The sequence below is a fragment of the Notamacropus eugenii genome, chromosome 4 (assembly GCF_028372415.1).
Source record: "Notamacropus eugenii isolate mMacEug1 chromosome 4, mMacEug1.pri_v2, whole genome shotgun sequence".
Classification (NCBI taxonomy): domain Eukaryota; kingdom Metazoa; phylum Chordata; class Mammalia; order Diprotodontia; family Macropodidae; genus Notamacropus; species Notamacropus eugenii.
Window position 1 is genome coordinate 402,387,754 of NC_092875.1, and position 26,370 is coordinate 402,414,123.

General features: G+C 36.7%; 1 protein-coding gene across 19 annotated transcripts in view; it reads left to right on the plus strand.

Annotated features, from left to right (window-relative positions):
* Positions 1 to 26,370, plus strand: part of PDE4D (phosphodiesterase 4D) — a 1,946,032-nt gene that overhangs the window by 1,608,141 nt on the left and 311,521 nt on the right. Inside the window, exon 1 of one of the 19 annotated variants that reach the window (XM_072599373.1) lies at positions 6,100 to 9,817. The exons of the other annotated variants lie outside the window; for them this stretch is intronic. Coding sequence (XP_072455474.1) covers positions 9,753 to 9,817 — 65 coding nt within the window. The 5' untranslated portion in view covers positions 6,100 to 9,752. Of the gene's footprint in view, positions 1 to 6,099; positions 9,818 to 26,370 lie in introns of those variants that run through there. 19 annotated transcript variants of the gene reach the window in all.

Below are 26,370 nucleotides of genomic sequence, written 5' to 3' on the forward strand. Positions count from 1 at the left end.
AAAAGTTAAGTGACTCACCTGCCTAGTGTTAGTTCTGAGATTCAAAATCATTACATTATCTCTACATTAGGTAGATTACAAATTTACATTACATTACATTACAAATCTCTACATTAAGTCTAGTGCCCATATCACTATTCCACATTGACTTAAAGGGGCAGCTACAACTTCCAAAGGTGCCTAACACAAGTGAATCATAGCACAAAAATGGGCTAATACAGTAAACAAGTAACCATTATCCCTCACAAAACACTTCTTTTTACTTGCCAGTATATATTTACTATCAACGGAAGTGGATCTGACTGATTGGGTCAATATCAAGACCATCCCTAACACATGTATCCTCTCAGAACAGTGCTACACAAACAAACCCATTTGATGATCAAATGTTTTTAAGCCATCTTAACCTTTGATTTTTACAGTTTCTTAGGTCAAGTACTACAAAATCTTTATTTTTGTCACCAAAGTATTACAAAGTATTAAATCTATTCCAATTCAACACAGCAAACATTTATTAAGCTCCTACGGCGTGCAAGGTACTGGGTTACGCTTTGTGGATACAAAAGCAATATTTTAAATAGTCACTACCTACAAGAAGAATTCTGATACTCTTTCATTCTGATGTTTTTAATTGTATAGAGCAGGTCACATAGTTCCCAGTTCAAGAGTGATGGATAGCAAACAGTTTGAATAATGGCAGTGGTATCTTTCGGTTGTGGTGTTCAGACATTTCAGTTGGGTCTGCCTCTTTGTGATCACATTTGGTGTTTTCTTGGCAGAGATACTGGAGTGGTTTGCCATTTCACTCTCCAGCTCATGTTACAGATAACAAAACTGAGGCAAACAGGTTTAGGTGACTTGCCCAAGGTCACACAGCTGGTAAGTGTATGAGATTGGATTTGCACCCAGGAAGATGAGTCTTCCTGACTCCATGCCTGATGTTTTATTCTCTGTACAAACCAGTACACTAATGGTCCAGTACCTGTTTTCAAAATACTCAAGTTTGCTCCTTTCATGACTAACACGCCACCATGGCTGTTCATTTGCTTCTCATGGTGCCTTTGGTTTTATCCAGTGGGCAGTTCTGTATCTCCCAAAACTGGGAGAACAGTTTTAAGCCACTAAATTAAATCTCCTGCCATTGTCATTTTAATGTATTAAATACTTTTATACCACAAGAAATAATTGACAGTGTTCAAAGGAAACTTTTTCTTTCTAGTTGGGAGTAGCTTAGGCACTGGGAGAATCTGAGTCATTGTGAATAAGGAATTGTGAATTTGAATGAAAGTTTAAATTGCATGTGTTTGAATGGGAAACTTAAAAAAATTCTACCCAGTTGTGTGTAATAACCATCTGTCTAGAAAGTGGAATATATTTTGGCATGGTCTTTCCAAGCTCACTTGTCATAACCAGCTAATAAAGAAAAAAAAAGCAAAACAGTTACTTGTTTCTGGCTCTTAAAACTAAATATTCCTTTAAAAATTTCTGCAGCAGTTTTAAAATATACAAAGAAGGTTAACAACTGTACCTGTGATTTCACTGATAGAGGGAACTGTGTTGATAATGAAAGTCTCTCCCTTATTACAGTTTGGCACCTTCTCTGCCATTTAGAGTCGAGTAGGGCACTAAGAGACTGAGTGACTTGCCCAGGAATTACCAGCCATTCTGGGTCAGAGGCAGGGGTAAATCCCCGCTCTTCCTGGTTTTGAGGCCAATATGTTAGCTACTGTGCCATGTGGCCTCTCATAAAAGGTGTGCCTGTGTACACATAGACATAAATTATACAGGCACATTAAGTTTTGCTAGCAAATTGCAGATCAATAAATAATCAGAGGGATGAATTCTAAGTATTTTCTTGACTATCACAATTCTTGGTCAGCTAGATGGCACTATCCAGACTCATCTTTCTCAGTTCAAATCTGGCCTCAGACACTCACTAGCTGTGTGACCCTGGGTAAGTCACTTACCCTGTTTGCCTTAGTTTCCTCATCTGTAAAACAAGTTGGAGAAGAAAATGGCAAACCACTCCAGTATCTCTGCCAAGAAAACCCCAAATGGAGTAATGGAGAATTGGACACAACTGGAAAATGACTCAACAACAAAAAAAATCAAAATTTTGCACGTTGCCTTTCTTCATCCTTAGAGTGAAGCGTTTCCTCCTTTCCTAGAACAGCAGCACTTAACATGCAAGATCTGATTAAAGGCAGGGTAGTCATTTTTGTTATTTCTTACTCATGAGCTATCTGCTTACCCTAAATGCGCTTGTAGGAAGGGGGGGGTGGGCCTGAATCGTGGATTGGGAGAAAAAAAGAGGACAGAAGAATTGTTCTTGAGAAATAGAAGACTTGAACTCTGAAAAAGAAAAGTTCCTCTCCTCCATTCTCAGATTCTCATTGCACCTGATATTAAAATTCCAATGTCTGTTATGTGATAAGGATAGCCTATTAAGTGATTAGCATTAACTGGCCAGGAAATGAGACTCAGTTACTAACTTAAGCAAAGTTTTATTTAACATTAAAAAAAAGAAACCCTTTAAAAACCTTAACTGCATAACTTAACTTTGTATCTACTCTCTCAGCTTGTGTTTAACAAGCTTGAAACATTTGAAAGCCGTAACTCCTGACAGGAAAGCAAAGATCAACTTCTTAAAGTCTCTGTGCTATGAGATCCACAGAGAATTTAAGTAGGAGTAAGTTTATACTCTCCATACAAGTAGGAGGGCATGCCATCATCTCTATTATTGTTTTTTCAAAAATCTTTTTTAATGGAATGCTAAAATGAGTTCTGTGACTTCTTATCTTGAAATATCAAAGGCAGAGATGTTAAATACTAATTGAGGAAATTCCCTCTCTTACTATTTCTTCCTCCCTTTCCCTCTCCCTCCATCCCTAGTCCCTCTCCTCATTTGCAGATGAGAAAACTAAGGGCCCAGGGGAGAGGAAGTGATGGTACATATTTCTTTTGCCCAAAGTTAACATTTAGTGAGGCAGCGAGGTAGTGCAGTGGATAGAGTGCTAGACTTGGAATTAAGAAGACCTGAGTTCAAATACATCCTCAGATACTTACTAGCCGTGTGACGCTGGGCAAGTCATTTAGCCCTGTTTGCCTCAATTTCTTCATCTGTAAAATGAGCTAGAGAGGGAAATGGCAAACCACATCAGTTTCTTTGCCAAGAAAACTCCAAATGGGGTCGTAAAGAGTTGGACACAACTGAAAAACAACTGAATCTGGGAATATTTGGTAAACATTTGTTGAATTTAATTATATGGCCAGTGTCACACAAAAAGTGTCTGAACCAAGATTTGGTTCTTAGATTCTTTTATTATATATCTAATATTATTCTCCACTTCTCAGCACTCTTATATTTGCCCCCCAAAATCTCAGAGGACTAGTGAGGATATAACCTGGAAAATATTCTATTCTAGATGGATTAGATCTTCCGTCTGTGTCTCCATAATTATTATCCTTCATACATGACCCTACATTTCCTACATCCATACCTTTACATTCCCTCCTTACCTCTGCCTCTTAGAAATAATGATTTCCTTCAAGATATAGTACAAGCTAGCTACCTTCCATAGGAAGCCTTTCCTAATGCCCCTCTGCTAGTATTTCACTCTCAAAAATCAATTTGTATCTCTTTATATGTGCATACACACAGATGATAGATAAATAGATACACATATATGTATATATGTTTATATATATGTATATCTCTCCAATGGAATGTAAACTCTTGAAGTCAGGGACTGCTGAGTGCCTGACGCATAGTGGATAGTTGATAAATGTTTGTTGATTGATTAATTAGTAACCTTGCGGCATGATTTGGAAACTCTCAAATAAATGAATGTGGGAGGGAGGAAGAAAGAGTGAATAACTGAGCTTTTGAATCTACCTTCCTAGCAGAATGTTGAAGTCCTCAGTGAAAACAGAAGTTTAAAGGAAAAACAGGCTTAGCAGAGAAGACGGTGAATTTCATTTGGGCATACTAAATATTGCCCTAACACATGTGATATCCAATAGACAGCGGATGATGTAGAATTGGAATTAGGAGAAAGATTAGAGCTGGAATTAATTAATACTGGAATTATCTGTATACAGATAATATTTGAAGTCATGGTTGTAGATAAAACAACTAAACGAGAGAGTAGGGAGAACGAATGGTTCTTGAGGGATACCCAACCTAAAGGTCCAGGAGATTTATTATGACCTAGTGAAAAGGACAAAAAAAGAACAGTCTGACAGGTAGGAAAAGAAGCAGGGGAGAGAAATATCACAGAAGTCAAAGGAAGAGAGAAAATCCAGGACAATGTATTCAGCAATATCACAAGCTGCACAAAAGTCAGTGAGGAGGAGGATGAAGGTTATTGGAGCTGCTGTGTCATTGGGATTACTGAAATGGTCCTTCATTTTTTAAATACATTTTATTATCTGCTGTTGTGCAAAATGTTCTTAAACTCCTTTCCAAACAGCATTTCACATTATCATTTCTGATCACAAGCAGAAATGTGAGCTCTGGGTAAGCTGTCCTCAGAACCTTTTGCCAGAGAAGACAATTTATAGCCAAATAATAAAATCTGTATCTAACAATTTAAAAAAATCTGAATCATAAATTATCTGTTAGCTAGTGATACTTTATAAAACAACCAGAAAAAAAAGGAACTGCTCATAGGTGTCAGAAAATCCAATTTTCTTGTTCTTTTTTTGGGGGGAGGGGGCACTTATTTTAATACCTGTGGTTGTATCAACTCACTGGAGCAATGATGACAACAGTCTTCTACCATAATGGTAATTTGTTCAGCCCTGGAGCACCTCAGCTTTGTACTCCACCAGTAGTTAGGTAAACTAACATTGCCAGTGGATGTCATATCCCTAGGCAGGCTTTAATAGGCATTCTGCTGCTGCCATATTATGGCTGAAAGAGTATGGTTGCCAACAAGTAACATGTGAGAGCCAAGACTTGAATTTGGGTTTCCTAGTTCATGACCCCTTCCACTACCTATCCCTGCCAAATTATAAGAATGTAACTTCTTTTGTAGAATTTATTGATGCAGATGGGCCCTGAAGAATAGGAAAGTTCTTGGACATAATCCTATTGTATAGTCAGGATGAGTTTTTGCGAGACCTAGCATCTTCAACTCTCTACTGCAATTCGCAAGGTGGCCTTAGGATAAATTTGGAACAATGCATATGAATGATAGACTGTTAAGAGCTAAAACGGACCTGAGGGATCACCTAGTCCAGTCCCTTTTATTTTACTGATGAAGAAACTAAAAGACAGAAATGTCAAATAACTTGCTCAGGGTCACTCAGATAGCTAATGGAGCTTGCAAAGTAAATAATGGAGATATCTTAGTAATATGATGGAATTGACCATTTCTATAATAATATTGATAACTAACTTTTATATAGTACCTACTGTATATAGGCATTGTTTGTTGTTTCAGTCCTGTCTGACTCTTTGTGACCCCATTTGGGGTTTTCTTGGCAAAAATACTGGAGAAATTCTGGTTTGCCATTTCCTTCTCCAGCTCATTTTACACATGAGGAAACTAAGGCATACAGAATTAAGTAACTTGCCCAGGGTTACACAATTATTAAGTGTCTGAGGCTAGATTTGAACACAGGTCCTCCTGACTCAGGCTCAGCACTCTATCTGCTATGTTTATTCTTAAACTCTATACTTATTTTTGTTGTGTAGAGCACATTCTGTTTAACTAATGGGTCTTGGTAAATTTTGTGATCTTAACTCATACTTTGCACTGACTGCTTCTGCTTTTTTATGTTATTCCTGTGTCCTAACATATGTTCATTTTTTTGTAAAAGTTCTATGAGTTGCCAATGACTGTGTATATTCTTTAGCAGGCCCACTTAGAAGAAACTGCAAGTCTCAGATTTAGTTTCTCCAGCAGTGTGTTCAATTCCGTATTTCCCTTTTGTTTGTCTTTCTTTTAGATGCCTCTAAAACTAAGAAAGGGAAAATCAAAATCTCTTGCCACCGTTTTACTTTTCTATGCCTTTTTCAGTTACTTTTTCTTTATAAGTTTAGATGTTAGGGAATTTGGAACAATATATTTAATATTGATATTGGTTTGTTGTGTATGGTTTCTTTCAGCATAATGTAATTTCTTGTTTGTTTCTTTTTATATTGTGAATATTTATTTTTGCTCTGTCTGACATCATGATTGCAACTTCTGGTTTTTTTGGATTCACATGGTGAATAGTAATTTTTTTCTTTTCCTAGGTCCTCATTTTTATTTTCTGTGTATCTTTGTTTTTTAGGTGTGCTTTGAAGCAACAAATTATGGATGTTTTTTTAGTCTAATCCATTACACTTTAATTTTATTGAATTGTTTAATCCATTCACATTTGGAGTTATAAAATTTAGATTTGTATGGAGTGTCTCAAAAATCTTAGTGTAGCTTACTACACTAAGAGCTTTGGGACACCCTGCATATTACTTTTCCCCCTGAATTAGGATTTTCCCCTCTTCTTCTATAAAGACAACATTAAGTCTCACTTTGACTGCTAAGAAAAAAATTACACAAGATCTTAGGATTCAACTAGGCCATCATTATGAAAATGACACCTCAGTGAATGTGCAAATTCATCAATGTTGGCACTACGGAAACAAACAGCATAGGATCGTGGAAAATAATTGCCCATTCCAGTGTAGGCCAGTCTCCTTTCCTGTTAATTTTTGGGGTCAGCTCACTGTCGGCTGTACCTGTCCAAGATTTCTGAACTAATGAACCAACTTAATGGACTATTCATTGAAACTGTATGTCATAATCTGGGCCCTCATTTCTTATTCTTATACATTCTTAACCCATTTGCTTTTCCTTTTCTGGATGACAAAACATTTTTTTAAGTGACTGTGAATCATACTGAAGAAGGATTATAGTGTTCTGGAGCTCCTATTATCTGCAAATAGGGAGCCTATGGAACTATGTGTAGGAATTTTATTAATATATAACTAAATAAAGCATGTTCCCTGCTTCAGGGATCTGAAGAACAAAGACTATAAAAGGACTTAGAGAAAGAAGAAAACCGCAACACACAAAATAGTAACAGTCCTGGAAAAGACCAAAAGTGATTTGAATTCTACTAAATGTTTAGATCATCAAGCAGATAGGGGAGAACATTCTAAGCAGAAGAGGTTAGAGGAACACAGGTCTTGAAGCAAAAGTTTTAAGATGGTATGTGCAGTAAATGAAGAAACTAGCTTGACCAGAACAGAAGGGTATTGGAGAGGCGTTAGAAATAAGGTTGAGCAGGTAGGATGAGATCATTTGATCCAGATACTGTGTTCTAACTACTAGTCTTTTTTCCTGATAATGTCCTCAAAAGAGATTTTTACCCCTTACAGCAATCGCTGTTTGTTTGCTTTACATAGTTCCCTTCACCCCACCCCAGCTTCTTTTTTACTGGAAATAGGGGGAAGGCAAATCAGGAAAGGAAAAGGAAAAGACTAATCCATATTCTCTCACTAAACTTTCTCTTGAATTTCTGAAAATCTGTAATTTATTAATATACATTTAGTGTCAGCAATGCAGCAAGCACTTATTTGATAGAGCAAAGAATGAGCCACTTATCCCTGGAGAAAGTTTGTAGTCTATTTTATATGGATTAAAAAGCAAAAATTGTAAAGGAAGAATCAGAGAAATACAGCCCAAAGAAAGGCATAGTATTTAATTGTTTCAAGCTCAACACCACCTGTCTTCAAGGGTCTTCTAGAATCACCTAAAGAAGTCTAAGTGAAAATTGTATATCAAGGTGGGATCTGAAACCAGGTTGATTGTTAGTTTGATGTAATAAGTAGCCTCAGCCCTTGGCAAGGTGCCTTGGTACGTTCGTTAGTTTTCCAAGTTGTTTGGGTGGGTCACAATTGCACTCCAACATCCTGTCTACAAATGCTAAATAAATACCCAGTTGACGTCAGACTGAAGCACCACCATACTCACTAATGTCATTTCAGGAATCAAAATGCTTAACCTTGTTTCACTTGATCATGATACATTAAAATTTTAGGATTCACTCTTCCTGGGGAACATATCCTTTCTAATTTCTTTGTTTCCTAGTTGAGAGGGTGGTCTGATGCCCTTGTCCTGTGGGACCTTGTTGGCCAGCATGAGTCCGTTTCCAACCCTAATAAAAGTTATTCTTATCACAAGGATAGAGGAGAAAAGCCTACACAGGACAAAGGGATTTTCCAGTGTGCCTAGTCTGATTTTTTTTTTTACTGAGGAACTCTTAAAATAAATGATAAAAGGCAGAGAGCTCTCTGAAAGGAAAGCTATGGAAGTTTGAATATCATAATCAAAGAAAGATTTGAAAACATAACCGTTCCAGGACTTATAGCCGTTTGTCCAATATTAATTACTGCATTGAATTTTTGAGTTTAAACATTCTAACACTGCCTAATGCATTAATGCCAAAGGAGATTCTCCTGAACCTTCATTCTTTAAGAGGCTGTTCACACATCTACAAACAGCCAAAAATGGGCCACGTTTCATTAAATCTTTTCCTCTTGGAAACCTGCCAAGCCAGTTCCAACTTAGTTTCTGAAAAGAAAATTTGGTCCAAGGTGGGAAATGGCCAGTGCTTTAGGTCAATTAAAAATGAATCAGACAAAAGGGAATGTTTATTATGAAGGGTAAATCTTTTCCCAGTCAGCACAAACAACATGCCCACCCAAAGGAGAAAGGATTTTATGTATTTCCAAAGATCTAGGTAGCTGCGTGGCTGGTTTATTGGTATCCTCTCTGGCTGCTGCCGGTCTCTTAGCTTTCTATCACTTCAGCAATCGACAAGCTCTGGGTTTTCTCCCCTCCTCTCTCACTTCCAAGCAGTTTTGAACTGCCTTCCTACAGACGTCATAAAGCCCTTAAGGAATACTTTCTGCCTGGTGAGATTGAATGATAGTTCCCATTCACAAAGCCTAGGAGGCAAGGTCTAAGCAGGGAGTAAGACACACTTTTCTGGGGGGAGGAAGGGGCAGGTAAAGCAGCTGGGAAGCCTCAAGTGCCTTCAGTTTTATTTCTTCTGCTGTTTTCTGTGCTTCTCAGGAGCCGGCAAGTACTGAAGTGAAACTTCCCCAGCAGCTCGCTAGCGTTACTTTTACCTCCAGCCCTTTTATTCCTCCTTCCCGTACAAAGGTGCTTCTGCAGTGCTGGCAACCTTGAAACCTGTTATTATAGGCTTGCAGCTTGCAAAAAGAGAGAGAGGGAGAGGAATTGAGAGTGAAAAAGAAAGGGAGAGGGAGAAAGATCAAGGGGTTCTTTCAGCTGTCTTGGCTCCCCTTGTGACCTAGATGGAGAATAGATTCAAAATTCAGTTCCTCCCCAGGCCATACAAGAGTGAAAAGAAACTCTGTCACTTGGGCACAGCCTAGCACGGGAGTCACTTTGGAGAGAGAGAGAGAAGGAGAGGAAAGGGGAGAGAGAGAGAGAAAGAGAGAGAGGAAAAGGGAGAGAGAGAGAAAGAGAGAGAGAGAGAGAGAGAGAGAGAGAGAGAGAGAGAGAGAGAGAGAGAGAGAGAGAGAGAGAGAGAGAGAGAGAGAGAGAATGAGAATGAATGTTGCTACAATGCTTTGGTTCTCCTCTTGATGAATCTGAGAGCAGGAGCTGTGGGCTTCAGGACCCTTGGATTTCTTCAGCAAGTCCAGTCCTCGAAATGGATGTGTAGAGCCTTCTTGGTAGTGAGACTCCTTGAAATTGATGACTCAAAATCTTTGAGGAATTCTTTTCACGATGAGCATTATTATGAAGCCGAGATCCCGGTCTACTAGTTCCCTGAGGACTACAGAGGCAATTGGGTAATATGCTTTTCTCTCATACTTATCTCCTTCCTTTCCTTCCAAGATTGAGGTATTAACTGAGTGCTGAGTGATTATGGGAGATGCTCAAAAGAGTTAGATCTAATTTTAACAGTCTGTATCATGAAATAAAGGTAACAGGCTCCTAGAATCCCTGTTTGGTGCCCAGCCCTGTGTGCTCTGTGCAAAGTGGTGTTCACTCTTTGTTTTTAGCTGCCCAGTGGACCTAGAGGCGTCCTATGAAATGTGACATCTGATCATAATTTAAGCTTGAGAGCAGAAAGGATACATGCAGATATATGTTGCCTGTGGGGAAAGTGAAGCTGATCATTTCCACTGTCTGTTTCTGGTTATTTGTTCTCTGCTCTTTATTCCTGCTGCCTAAGCAGCCTGGTAGTTGACAAGTTTTTGCCTTGTTTTCTTCTTCCAAGGCATTCATCCTAACAAATTTTGAAAGTGATATTTTGTTAGTACAAGTTATTCACATAACAAAATTAAAGAATGATCCTAATACATTAATCAAATGTATGGAGATAAAACAATATGTGATTATCCTTTTGTCAAACTTTTTGTATTATCTGCGTGCCTAACCTATATTTTAATAATTTCTAAAAAATCTATTCCTTGTATTTATTAGAGAATGTTTTAGGCATCATTTAACTGAAAATTTCCATCATAATGTAAAGCATTTGGATTTTACATCTAAAATTATTATTGAGAATCTTTACAGTTACTTACAGAATACTATTTGTTAGTTTGATAAAGCTTTCTGTAATTGTACTTATGTTATTTCTTGGGCACTAGAGCTAAAAGCAATCTCAAAGGGCATCTAGTTCTATTCTATCATATTATAGATCAGGAATGAAGTGCAAATAAAAGTCAGAAGAGGGATTTATACCCAGGTTTTATGATTGTATGATCTATGCTCTTTTCATTGCAGCTGCCACATAGGCTGTGTTCTTTCCAATCCTGTTAGATTGGTTTTAAAAATAATTCTCAAATCCTCTCCTATTTAGTCTGAAATAAAGTCAATAAAAAAAATTAGGATGGGAGAATAGGTATCAATGTAACTATTTATATACCCTCCCAGTCTTTATTCCTCCCTCCCTCCTCCTCCTTTCTCTCTCTCTCTCTCACTCACGCATATACACACAAAATGATAGGGATAAAATTATTGACAGTCAAAATTCTAACAATTGTTTGATGGAACTACCATTTATCAGTACGTTCTCAGTCCTATCTTTTTTATCTGAAATTCCTAGAATGGAAAAAATAAAACTCTTTTCACCAATGCAGATCAACAACTTCTGGGTTACTGAGAGTTGTCTGAGGCACTAAGAGGCTATGTGATTTGTACATGGTCACATAACAAGAATGTGTCAAATTCAGGATTGAACCAAGGTCTTCCTGATTCCAAGACCAGATCTCTAACCCACTCTCAGCTTTTATATAGAGTAAATAAAGAATTATCCATTTGCACAATGCTCTTAAGTCTTGTGTAAAACCTTAATTGAGACATCCCCTAATCTTACTTAATGTCACTTATGTGAGTACCTACATGATAGATATGTCCTTGAGTTAGTCCCACAAAAATCTCCCAAATCAACTCTTTTGTTCCATCTCCTCACCAGAATTCTCCTTGTAGGTTATCTAATCTAGATGGTGATAGTAATCCTTTATATTTTCATAAAACTTTACTGTTTTCAAAGCACTTTCAAATGTTCTGGGTTGTATTCTGTGCAGTAGAGGGCATTCAAGAATACATGTATATGTCTCTATACTATCTGTGTCAATTATAGGAAATAACAGTTAGCAGACTTAGGGATTGGGGTCTTTATTATACTTGTTTACTTTTTTTAATTGTAAGATATTTCATCTGTTATATGCAAGTAGAAACCATTAGAGTCTACCGTGCCTTTAAATTTCCTTAAGTATATTTGAATTTCGTGTTTTGCATTTCACATCAAAGGTCCAGGCTCAATTACTCTTTTAATATAATTAAGGGATGGATTATTTTTTGAGATTAACACAAGATTATTCTAGTATAAGTATAAAAATAACTCTACTTCATGGATTTGCTAATTGTTCTTACTGGCTGTAAACATTAGATGTTGTTCCACTTTTGGCCAAGCTATTTTTAATTATTATTATAAATGCTATAGAGAGAAACATGGTAAGTAGGTTTGCTGTAGATCTTTATATATGTGGATATCTTAGTACCTAGGTGCTCCAGTGGATAGAATACAGGGACCTAAAATCAGGAAGATCTATGTTTAAAGTCTGCTCCAGATGTGGAACTCTGGTTACTTAACCACTATTTACCTATGCTCCCTCAACTATAAAGTGGGGATAATAATGGAACCTATCTCCCAGGGTTGTTGTGTGGGTCAAATGAATAATGTTTGTAAAGTGCTTTACAAACCTTACAATGCTGTATAAATGCTATTTATCATTATTACTATATCTAGATATTGAAAAGCAAAAATGATGTAGTTTAGGAAAATTATGAATAGTTATAAAAAGATTTATGTAAAAAGATTTATAAAATTACAAGTTATGAAAAATAAGCACTTAAGTGTTAAATAGGAAGAAACTTATGATCAAGTTTGATGTTTTTTCAGTCATTTTAATTGTCTCTGACTCTTCATAGCACTATTTGGGGTTTTCTTGGCAGAGATACTGAAATAGTTTGTTATTTCCTTCTCCAGCTCCTTTTACAGATAAGGAAACTGAGGCAAAGAGGGTTAAATGACTTGCCCAGTTAGTGTCAAATTTGAACTCAGGTCTTCCTGACTCCAGGCCAGGTGATCACCTAGCTGTCCTTATGAACATGAGTGCTACTCTAGTTAACTTCCAGGAAGCCCTAGTAAAGTTGCCTAATTAAGGGGAGAGGAATTTGTCTTATTTTGGATTGCTTCTAGGAAAAATGGTTTGGTATTTGCAGAATTCTGAGGTCAGAGTACTTATGGAGGTTATATGTATGAGTTTGGCTGCAGTTTACTGGCTTTTTACAAAGATGTAACTTTAGGTCTCCCTTTTCCCTATAGGGAAAAAATACAAGCATTGTTGATCTTGGGTACAAAAGCCAAAGTGTTATGTCACCTAGCTTGAGTTAATGGACGTATCATCTTATTTTCAGCTGTTTTCTGGATAATTTTCCTCTTGTACGCTTAAACATAACAAACCTTCTGGCTTAAAGTACCACTGGAATTAACAGGTGTATGACATTTATACTGATTTAGATTAGCTACATCAATAAGTACAAACATTTCCCAACTTGGAAATGTTAAAAGATTTGTATTAGTTAAAAAGTACTGAATTGTTTGTACTTACTGAGAATAAATTGAGAATTGTGTCAGTAAGTAACTATTTTCACGGTTTGTTTAGGCTTGTGACAGTGTTGTAATCTTCTATGATCATATTATTAGGGTGAGTCTTCCGATCATTATGTAAATGAACCCAGGATGCATATGTTTTGGCAGATTGTTATAAATCTTGAGGGATGATAAATATCCTCTTAGCATTATTAAAAAGTTATTGAAAAATAAAGCAGTTATGGGTCCATTTATGTTTGATTTTGCTCCTCCCTTGTCTTGGAAAAGGCTGGCACACTCTTTTATTCCCCATTTTAAAAAACATGTTTATTTAAAGTTTTGAGTTCCAAATTCTATCCCTACTTCCCTGTCTTCTCTCCCCACTCCCTGAGACAGTCAGATATACGTTATATATGTGTAATTATGTAAAACATTTTTATATTAGTTTTTATGAGAAAACTTGAATAAAAGAAAAAAAGAAAGTGAAAAAAGCATGTTTCACTCTGTATTAAATCAAGATCCGTTCTTTCTCTGGAGGTGGATAGTATGCTTCATCATAAGTCCTTTGGGATTCTCTTGGACCATTGTTGTGCTGAGAATATATGTCATTCACAGTGCTTCATCAAATAATAATGCTGTTACTGTATGCATTTTCCTGATTCCATTCACTTCACTATGCATCAGTTCACACGAGTCTTTCCAGGTTTTTCTGAAATCATCCTGTTTGTCATTTATTAAAGCACAATAATATTTCATTACAATCATATACCACAGCTTGTTCAACTCATTCCCCAATTGATGGGCATCCTTTTGATTTCCGATTCTTAGCCACTGTAGAAAGAGCTACTATAAATATGTTTGTACAAATAGGTCCTTTTCCCTTTTTTTGGATGTCTTTTGGATATAGATCTAGCAGTGGTATTCTGGTACGCTCTTGATGTTGACTTAAACATCTGGGCAAAATGGTAGACTCACTTTTACTACAGAACTTCACATCCCTGAACAGTTTCAGAAAAGTTTCAAATGAGAAAGAGTTGAAGGACATTCAGGTTTACTTGTGTAGCTGAGATAGTCTTGTCTTCCTTTTTTACTCTTTTAAAATCAAATGTTAGACTTTTTTTAGAATTTTTTTTATTTGAAAACTTTATCCTGTTGAGACATACCGATGTTAAACACATAAATCTGACAGACTTGTTTATCTGTATGGAGAGAATGAAAATTTCTTTAGTCTGTCTTCCAAGGCACTTTTCTGTAAAAGTAAAAGAATGAGCTCTTATCACTGAACAACTTTCTGACAGTGTTCTTTATTTAATCCTAGAACAGATAATCCTTAATCATAAGGGGGTAAAGTCACAAAATTGGTCAGGAATTCATCCAAATGGTAGGGAAATAAAACTGAGAAGAGTTGACTATAAAGTCCTTAGAAGGTATCTTTGTAAACTTTGGAGAAAGTTGCATATAGATAAGTACTTGAAAAGATCCCTGATTTCATTTTCAAGCATATCTATTCTATGAATCCTATAAACCCAGTTCATAACCCCATCTCTCCTAAATATATAATTTCATTAGTTGCTGTAGCCAAAAATAAACAATTAAATATACAAATCACCTAATAGCAAACCTTCTGGTGATGACCTTCTCTGAACTCAGAGTTCTCAGGTGACACATAGTTTGTCACCAGGATCCTGGGTCAGCAGCTTCTCAAGTTTAGTAGACCTGTCAGAGTCTATTGAAGTCTACTGGTCTAGCACTTGAGGACACACTGGTTATCTCCACAGATTAAATAGAACTTTAGTGGAATCAGGGAAAGTTCATAAGCTCATAGACTTGGAGGTGAAAAAAAGATCTCGAAAGCATTCTAATCAACGCTACTTGTTTAGTTCATTTATTTTAGTTTTTTAAATTGGTTTTATTGATGTTCATCGTTGTTGCTTCTTTTTATTCTGAACTTAGCAAACACCAAGTAAAGTGAACATTTCCATATACAAAACAGAACAGAGAAAAAATTGAACACAAAAGTGCTTTTCATTTTTTAGAATATAATAAATCCAGCATCATATTTTCTTTTTAAAATGATTTTATTTCATTAAATATTTTCACATCATATGAACTGTCGTTTAACTGTCATTTAAAAAAAATTTAAGCGTCACATTCTTTCCCTTCTTCCCACCACTCCCCCCTTGAAAAGATAAGCAATTTAATGCGAATAATACATATGAAGTCCTGCAAAACATATTTCCATATCAGGGATGTTGCAAAAGAAACCACAAACAAAATAAACCAATAAAATAGTGAAAGTCTAAAAAATATGCTTCATTCTGTATTCAAAGTTCATCAGTTCTCTCTCTAAAGGTGGATAGTGTTTTTCATTGTAGATCACTCAGATTTGTCTTTGTTTTATAAGAGTAGCTAAGTCTTTCACAGTTGATCACCCTTACAATATTGCTGTTACTATGTACAGTGTTCTCCCGGTTCTGCTCACTAAACTTTGCATCAGTTCATGTCTTCTCAAGTTTTCTGAAACCATCTTGTTTATCATTTCTTATAGTATAATAGTATTCCATCGCAATTATATGCCATGACTTGTTCAGCCATTCCTCAAGTGATCAGCATCCCCTTGATTTTCAGTTCTTTCTCACCACAAAAAGAGCTACTATATTTTTGTACAGATGAATCCTTTTACATTTTCTTTGATTTCTTTGGGATACAGACAGTGATATTGCTGGATCAAAGGATATGAACAGTTTTAAAGCCCTTTGGACATTGTTCCCAATTGTTCTTCAAAATGGTTGGACTAGTTCAGAACTCCACCAAGAGTGCATTAGTGTCCCAATTTTTGCTATCTCCTCCAGCAGTTGTCATTTTCCTTTTCTGTCATGTTAGCTCAGCTCATCTGAAAGATGTGAGGAGGTATCTCAGAGCTGTTTTAATTTGCATTTCTCTAAATAGTAGGGATTTAGAGCATTCTTTTCTGTGATTATTGATAGCTTTGATTTCTTCTGAAAACTCTTTTCAAATGCTTGATTATAAACTAGGGAATGGCTTTTATTTTTATAAATTTGGTTCCATATATACATATATATGTATATATTATATGTATATATATATATATATATGTACTTCCCTACGTATTTGAGAAATGATGCTTTTTTCAGAGAAAGTTGCTATAAATTTTCCCCAGTTTACTGTTTTCCTCCTAATTTTTACTGCATTAGTTTTGCTTGTGTAAAAGCTTTTTAATTTCATGTAATCAAAATTATCTGTTTTACTTTCTGTAATCCTCTGTGTTTGGTCATAAATTCTTCTCTTATCCACAGATCTGACAGGTTCAATTTTCCATGTTTTTATGATATCACCATTTATGTCTAAATCATTTATCCATTTTGACCTTATCTTGGTATATAGTGTGAGATGTGGGTTGATGCCAAGTTTCTGCCAAACTACTTTCCAGTTTTCTTGGCAATTTATATCAAATGTTTAGTTCTTACCCCAAAAGCCTGGTTTTATTTTATTATACTAGCTCAGCCTTCTCAGGAGCAATTAATATTTCTCTCATTTAGATTTGTCATTCTTTGTTTGAAAAGCATTTTGTAATTGTGTTTGTATAATCCCTAGGTTTGTCTTAGCAGCTAGACTCCTAGTTATTATATAATATCTGCAGTTATTTTAAATAGAATTTCTCTTTCTATCTCTTGCTCCTGGGTTTTGTTGGTAGTATACAGAAATGCTGATAATATATGTGGGTTTATTTTATATCCTGAAACTCTGCTGAAGCTGTTAATTGTTCAACTAGTTTCTTAAGTTGATTCTCTATGCAAACCATGACATCATCTGCAAGGAGTGATAATTAAATTTCCTTACTGCCTATATTTATTCCCTCAATATCATTTTTATTGCTATAGCTAGTATTTCTTGTGCAATATGAACTAATAGGGGAATAATGGACATCCTTGCTTCACTTTTAATATTACTGGGAAGTTTAAAAGTTTATACTTGTTAAAGATAATGCTTGTTCTTGGTTTTTTGACTGATGCTAAATCATTTTAAGAAAGGCTCCATTGATTCCTGTGCTTTCTAGGATTTTTAATAGGAATAGGTATTGTACTTTATCAAAGGCTTTCTGCATTTATTGATATAATCATGATTTATTGTTTTTGTTATTGACAATCAATTTTGCTGATATACTGAGAGTTTTCCTAATATTGAACCAGACCTGCATTCCTGATATAAATCCCACCTGGTCATAGAGTATGATCTTTGTGATATATCACAATCAGCATTATTTTCCAAGTTGGCCTTCTTATCGGAATTATGTGCTGACTTTCCTCCTGTTCTTTGGGTTTTTATTTTATTTTTAAAATTTTAATAACTGTATCTTTAGTGCCCCTTTATACCTGTAACTCTTCTACGCCTCTCCAGAAAAATTGAAAAATCCACAAAACTCTTGTCTCACATACACATATTGAGCAAAACAAATTCCTACATTGGCCAGTCTGAAAATGTCTGCCTCATTCTATACCTTAAGTTCATCACCTCTCTGTGAGAAGATGGGAAGCATGTCTTATCATTGATCTTCCTTAATCACGTTTGCTCATTGCCTTGATTGCTTTCTTAGTTGTTTTTCTTTACGTTATTCTTATCTAAACTGTTCTCCAGGTTCTGCTCCCTTTGCTCTGCATCAGTACCCAGTCTTTCTAGATTTCTCTAAAATCATCTCTTGTATCATAATTTTATTGCACAACAATATCCCTTTATATTCATATAACCTCTAGGTTCAGCCACTCCTCACTTACTTATTCCCTTAGTTTTCCTTTTTTTACCACTTCAGAAAAAACTGCTATAAATAATTTTGTACCTATAGATCCTTTCCCTCAAATCCCTTTCATTTACATTAAATAATGAAGCACATCTAGAAAGCTTAAGTAATTATCCTAAGATTAAGGTAGTAATAGAAGAAGGATGGCAGTGTTTGAGATAAGAAGAATGAGATACTAGTACTAAAAATGAGAAATGGCCATAAAAGTAGGTCTTTTAGTTACTTTTCAAATTTGCCTTTGAAAATGTTAGGGAAGGCCCTTTTATAGCCTTCCCAAGTCAGATCAGTTCAGTAAATTCTGCAAACATGTTTGCAGTCCCTCCCTTCTAAGATATATGGAAAATTGCATAAGAAAGTTAAGTACAAGTAGAAAGAACACAAATGAAGTTGGGCTAATTTACCAAGGTGGGACACAAATGAAAAACACCTTCTGGTAGTAATAAAATTAGGAAAAGAAAAAAAGTTCTGACTTGCTTTCTATCAGTGTCAATGTCTGGAATGGTGTAGCAATACTTTCTGGTCCGCCTCTGACTCAGGGGCCTTCTCAGGCTGGCCAATGCCTCCATTCTATGGCCTCTTTTTCAGATTAGGAAGAACTACCATTTGAGGAAATAACCACATCCACCACACTACCTTCTAACTAGCTTAACCCTTGGCTGTCTGGAGTACTTTTTCACCATGGCCCCCATTTTTCAACTTTCTTGTATTATTTTTCACCACTAGCATGTAAGCTCCTTGAGAGCAGGAGAGCTTTCTTTTTTTCTTGTGTTTTTAGTGCTTAATAAATACTCTAACTATTGATCTTTAAATGAATCAGATACACTCTACAATTTTACTGGTCTCGTCATCCTCAAACAACATTTTCTCTTCTATATGATTTGCACTACTTGTCCTCTGGTCCTGGAATGCTGTCCCTCTGCGCTTCTGCCTCTTTGTTTCTGTGGCTTCAGTTAAGGCTCTGTTCAAACTCCACCTTCTGCAAGAAGCCTTGCCCTGTCCCTCTACAAAGCCCATCTTACCTATTAGTTATTTATGTGTCAAACCCTATTAGAATGTTTTAGAATAGGGACAGGTTTTTTCTTTATATCACCAATGCCTAACATAGCACCTGGTATATAGTAAGCATTCAGGGATTGCATTTTGACTCATTAACATCTAGATGGATCTGACCACTAAAAAACAAAACAAAACATTTTTTACTGCATGAAATTAGAAAAGGTTGAAGGATGACCTGCAAGATATCTTCAATTATTACAAAGGATGATCATATCTAGCTTTTCTTTATCTTCATTAAGAAATAGTTTGAAATTTAAGCAATAGAGATTTAGGTAAGAGAGGTCCCAGGTCTTAGATAATTGGGTTATAAAACACAAGGTAAGTTCCATTAAGGAAATGGTGGAAGTTTTGATTGTCAATTTCCTCCTTCCTCTTTTCCCTTATCACTCAAGTCTCTCTTCTTTATATCCCTTTCAGAAGCTGTTCCCTAGTAAAGAATAAATGAATGGAATATTATTCACCAGCTCTGCCCCTACAGAATATCACTAATTCTTTGTGAAGTGTAGCTTCCTGGGAAGGGTCATGGGAATAATAAGGAGATGCTATACAAACCTACTGACAACCTTCACTGCTGGGAGTGATGTGATAGAACAAAATGGACCCTGATCCATTTCTGACAGTTCTTGAGTAAGAGAGGGGGATGGATGTTCAACTAAACACCGAACTTGTAGGAACCATCTTTCCTTCACTCTCAGTTCTTTCCCAGAAATGCCTCTTTCTCTCACTCTGTCCCCTGAAAATATTTGGTTCAAGGCAGAAAACCAAGCTTAACTACACTATACAGAGTTGACTAGAAAGACCCCATTATGAGGGCCACCATGTTCACTTCACATTGATGTCCCCACATCATCACTCCTCTTCTCTTCCACAACCCCTTTATATTAGGGCCATGACCTCTGGGCCAAGGATCCTTTACCTATTTTACTTGCCTTTCCTTCCCTCTTCCCAGGTCCAATTACTATATATTTTGTCCCTCTTCTGGTCTCTAGAAGAAGTCATTTCCCTTTAAGATCTCTGTTACATATAATCTCCATTGCATTCCAACCTCCTTTATGTTAAAGATGAGATAACTGAGGCCAGACTGGTAAAATGATGTGCCCAGGCTCACACACATCACAGCAGAAACAAATTCAAACTCAGATCCTCTAATTTCCAAACCAGCGCTTTATCTATTCAACTCTGGCCAAAACTGTACTCTTTGCATATTCATTTCTTTATAAACTCAATTGCTGTCCCAGGGAAAATTGTTCTTAGTAATTCCACCTTATTCTTGTTTTTCTCCAGCTCTCACATAAATCCTTTAAAAATTTCTGTCTCTGTGTCCCATACTTTTAATCATCTCTTCTTCTCCTTCTCTTTGCATCATTTTTAAATAAAAAAAAACTTAAATATTTATTTCATTAAATATTTCCCAGTTATATTTTAAAATTATTTGACATTCATTTTTTAAAAAATTTTGAGTTTCAAATTCACTCCCTTCCTCTCACTCCTCCTTCATTCCTTGAGAAGATAAGCAATGTATCATTAATCATCTCTTCTTGAATGACCTCTCCACTTCTGATTCTGGTCTATGCATTTTTCTCTAAAAACACCCTCTCTTCTCTCCATTGTCATCTTCCTGATCTAGTATTATATCCCTGTATCTCACTGAATATCCACAGATGCACAAATACTAGAAATCTGTCTTGGGGTTTGAAATGGATTTTGATGGGATAGGATTGTCATCTTCCAAATTACACTCATTTTGAGGAATGAGCATTGGGCTCTTCATATATAATTTCAAAATATCTAGAAATTTTCATTACTATCATTATGATCTTCTATGTAGCATTAAATTTTGTGAGATTGAGATTTATTCCAAAGAACAGTATAAGCAAAGTGGTAACATTGCACATTAAGATGACACACACAGGTGAGGAAATACAGTAGTAAGAAGAGGCGAGTGAGGAAGAGATCAGTGAAAATAGGAATACCACAGACCACCTAATAGAAAGAGGACATAGACAGCGAGAGTCCAGGAAGTGGATGACAACTACTCTTTTTTTGTGGTGGAATAAAATCTGGACATTGGGTTGTCCATCAATTGGGGAATGTTGTTTGTGAGTGTAATGGAATACTACTGGTCTATATGAAATAAGCAAATAAGGGATTTCAAAGAGACATGAAAAGACATATGAACTGATACAGAATGAAATGAGTAGAACCAGAAAACATTTTATACTATAACACCAGTATAATAAAAACAAATTGCCTATCGTGGCTCAAATTGTTTTAGCTAGACACTCAAGTTGAATGTTGTAGATATTTAACTTATACTGTTGAAGCAGACACAGACACAGATATTTTATTTCAAGAGCTGGGTTTGCAACCAAGAATAATTTATCCAGCCAAATTTAGTACAATCGTGAATTTTAAAAAATGGATATTTAATGAGCTGAAAGACTTGCAGGCATTTATGACCAAACAAGCAAATATATGATCCAGATGAAATATAAGGAAAATATTAAAGACTAATTATAAGGGACCCATTAAGGTCAAACTGTTTACTTTTTATGTGTGGAGCTGACTTGAGTATAATCAAGTGATCCTAAAAACCCACATTGGGAAGGAAAAGGTAAAAAACTAAAAATTATCTCATACACATGGGTGTGAAAGGAAGAACTGATACAAAGGAAGCAGGTGGGTGTAGGGGGTTTGGTAGTACTGGAACCTTACAATACAAATATGCATACATACATACATGTATTGTACAGCCCCTGCTGATACAAGTTTATCACTTAAAAACAAAACTTTTCTTTTAGAGCTCTGCAAGGCTAAGAGACCTTCCATAGGCTCCTGCCATGTAATGCTGCCTTGATTGAGCAGTCCATCTTAAATGGATCCTTCCCAAAGCAATAAGCAGGGGTTGTGTTCAACTCTTTTCTTTCTTAGATCCTTTTCTAGCTCTTTACTTTACAAGCCTGGAATCAATTCCACGCTGTCGAATTCCACCTCCTTATTCTTCCTTCTAGCTTGGTGTCCCACTCCCTTCCTGAAACATACTCTTCTGCCTTTAAGTACTAGAAATGTGTAGAGGAAATCTTGCTGTGATGTAGAAGGCTGGGCTTGAGTATAGGACTCACTTCCTAGAATTAGTTACTTCATTTTACAGCCAATTGACTTTAGCTGAGTCTCCCTCAGAGATGTTTAACTAGTAAATGTTTAACAACCAGCTCAAAGGTGGTAGGAGTGCAGAAGGGATGCATGCTCAATATATTTTTAAGTTAAATCTTTAGTTTTAACTTTCTCTTCACTTTTTTAGTCTAAACCATCAACAACACAATAAATCCCTGATTGTTAGACTTCCAAAGTATAAGTACTTACACTGAAAATTTAATACTGTCTCTCCTGAGCTGTTACAACTGGTTTCCCTTCTTTTTCTTACTTTTCTTTCTTACTCTTGGAGCATTTAACTTCCCTCTAATATGGGTGAGGGACAAAGTTGGAAATTATGTTGATCTTCTTATATATGAAAGAAAATGACAAAATGAGGCTTAAGGATTTACAGTAGATTGTATTTCTGTTCTGCATTCCTTCTGTTACTTTGATATTTGAAAAGATGAATGATTTCCTCCATGTGGGAACTCTCTCCACAGATGAGGCTCTGAAGTCTTCCACACTTTCCATTCTTTGAGATTCTTGTCTGTGTTTTCCCATAAGCCTTCCATGGAAATGGCCTGGCTTCTTTTATGGCATTGTTTTGTAATCTCCATATTGCCAGTGCTTAGCACAATGTCTGGCATATAGCAGGCACCCAATAAACACTATTTGACTCATTGACTGACCACTGATCCTCTATTGTCTCTCATTCTCACTCACCGACTGGCTCTCCTGCTTTTCTAACCAAACGTATCCTTAGTAACTTTTATGTTACTTCTTAGGCAAATCATCACCGGCAACATGCTGTAGCCAGCTTGCATCCACCATGTGCTCTCCCTTTGCCCTTTGGGATTGCCTTTTATGAGACCCTGGGACTCCACAATTTCTAGGCACCTCACATCTTTAGGAAAATTTTGATGTTAAAGTGATTGGCACATGTGATGGAGTCCCATTAGGATGGTGGAAGGAAAGACCTGTACAAGACAGTTATTATTGTTCTTACTAAGTTATGTAGGTTATGTTCAACTCTTCATGACCTTCGGGGTTTTCTTGGCAGAGATTCTGAAGTAGTTTGCCATTTCCATCTCTAGCTCATTTTACAGATGAAAAACATGAGGCGAACAGGGTTAAGTGACTTGTCAAAAGTCACACAGCTAGTCAGTGTTTGAGATCTGATTTGAACTCAGTCTTTCTTGATTCCAAGCTAGACATTCTATCCACTGAACCACCTCACTGCCTCATACAGGGCAATGCAGTCCCATATCCTCCTTTTCTGTATTGCATCCAGCTCTTTATCCATCTGCAATGCTTACTCAAGATTCACAAGTTAATAAATGATTCAGCAGGTTGACTTTATGATAACCGGCATTTATAGAACCTGTTAATAATTTCAAAGGAACACACATACACACACACACACAATATATATATATATTTCAAAGGAACATTTCATATATATATATATTTCAGTTTCACAACAGTTCCTTAACAGAGTTGTTATAGGCATTAGTATTTCCATTTCATAAATGAGGCTCAGACAAGTAAGGGGTGAGGCACACAGCAAGTAACTATCAGTGGTGGAATTTAAAGCCAGATCTCCACCCCCCTAACTTCCGCACTCTGTCTCTTTTTCCACATCTTCCCTCTTCTTATAGCTTATTTGAAAGTTATAAGTGTACACAGGTATCAATGAGAAATAGTTGTCTTCTGTGACAAGCTGTATATATAAGGATCACAGAACTGGATTTGTGACATTTCAGAATAATTGAAAGCTCGGGAAATGCTGTGACAGAAATACCACAGGCCTTTCGTCATCCAGAAGGTCAATCACTGTCCTGGCAGAAGATGCTGCACTCACTGGCTTATCTCAGAGCACAGCATTTAAAGCACAGGCACAATTTCGTCAGGCATGCTGGCTAGCAAAACCTTGTGAAGTATGTGATGTGGAGATAAACTTCTTTTGAAATTTGGTCACAGGAGTTACTGATCTAACAGGAGGAACAGTCTGTTGGTAGTCGCACTTCTTAGTTTCATAGAACGTTGCAGCTGAATGTGACTTTATAGACGATCTCATCCACTCACGTAGTTTTATGCACAAAAGACTGAGTTTCAGACAGACAAAGTATTATCGGCTGCCTATGTTCAAAGTTACACAGTGATACAACTGCAACTAAAGTCCAGTCTCCTTAGTCCCAGGACAGCGTTCTTTCTCCTTTGCATGACGCCTTTAGAATATTATCAGAACCCTGCAGGAAAGCAGGAAGGGCATGGGATCAGAGAGCCAGAATCCTCACAGATACTCCTGGGGCAGATAGATATCTGAGATTCCCAGGTGCCCTTGTTCCTGCTAATAGCTTCCCTCTGCAGGCTTTATTTACTCTGACGCTGCCTCTGAAGCTGAAATGACAGTGCTTTTCCTACCCCAGTTTCCTGTTACCCAGACCTGGATTTCTCTTGGCCTGTTTCACACAAGATCCTGATCTGCCTTTTTCAATTCCAGCTGATAAGTTAACCACACGCCCTCCTTTCCTGTCATAGAGAACGAATGAAAAACGTGCACATTTCCCCATCTCCCTGAGAGCAGAAGTTCTTAACCTGGGCCCCCTGATCTTATTTAAAATGTGTGTGTGTGTGTGTGTGTGTGTGTGTGTGTGTGTATTCTAATAATTGTATTTCAATATTTTTCCCATGCATTTTTAAAATTCCTTTAAAAACATTTATCTTGAGTAGGAATCCATGGGTTCCATCAGACTGTCAAGGGGTTCCAAGGCACAAATAGGGCTAAAAAAACCCTCCCTCATAGGCTCAAGATAACCAAGTCACTAGGTGAAGAGTAGGCAAAGGAAGGGCTTGTAGATCCTAGGAGACTGTCCAAGAGAATACAGTGCTACTGAGTATCCTCAAGGGACTTGGCCAAAATGGCCAGAAATGCCAAAAATGGAGCACGGTAGGCAAACAGAGAAATTCTATTTTCCTAACATATATCTCTAGTACTTAGAAGGCAGAAAACTATAATAGTAGAAAACTGAATGATGCTTTTTCATGCTTTTATGGAGGACAGGGTTAGAGGGAGGAAAGAGAGAGAAAGAATTTATTAACTGAGAGGCACTGTGCTATGCATGGGAGTGATTTTTTAAAAAGAAAAAGAAAAAAGTCAGTCCCTGTTCTTAAGTAGTTCGATGTATTTAGCGTATGCGTTCATTAAGGGCTTGCTGTGACTAGACACTGTGCTAAACACCAGGTACAAACAGAAGAAAGCAAGATAGTCTTTGTCTTCAAGGAGTTTATGTATTCTAACGGGGGAAAACAACATATAAAGGGGACTTTAAAGTGGGGGGTGGAGGTGGGGAGGATATGCTTCAGTCTACAATCTATGCAGCATTACCATAGTTTGGAAATAACTGAGAAGTAACAGGGAGGCCTGGGTCAGGCCAAGATGAAACAAAAGCTCATCCATCAGAACCTGGCATCTCAGGGGCAGAGTATAGTCCAGAGGCTTAGATGTGACTGAACTTGGGATAGAGAACCTTAGAAAAAACATTCCAGGGCACTTGTAGTACTAATTATCATACCACAGAGTTGACTTTCACAAGCTTTGCATCCTTCGTCATCTGCTTCTGGGAGGTTTTTTTCAGTCCCTCTTAATAATGACCAGTTGTTGAAATCACACTTATTTTTATAAAAAAAAAAAGCCCTAAAACATTTCTTCAGTGATTAAAAAAATCTTAATTTAGCTAACTTTGTGTCATTAAATAACTATAATAAAAATATCTTAGGGACTTACTTATGGAAAGTTTTTCTCTGGAAAGAGCTTTTTCTTTTTGACTTCAATAAATAGAGCCTTACTTAGCTTTTTCAAGGATTTGTGGTAACATCTGTTTGAGCAGGACTTCCCGTCCCCTTTCTTGCTTCAGTAACTGCAGCCAGAAAAGTCTTCCTCTGGTGACAAATTTTCTTGTGATGAATAGATGAGCTTTCAGATAGATGAGCTTTCCCTTCATCTTGGCCCAACCCAAGTCTCCATTTGCTTTTCAGTCACTTCCAAACTATGGATGGTAATGTTGTGTAGGTTGTAGACCACAGCATATCCTCCCTTGTCCTCCTCCCCACTTCTAGGTTGCATTTATGTGTTGCCTTCCCCCATTAGACAGACTTTCTTGTGATGGATGTTTAGGAAGAATGCTGGATTGGTGTGTTCATATGACAGACAGCAATCAGTCTTAAAGGGG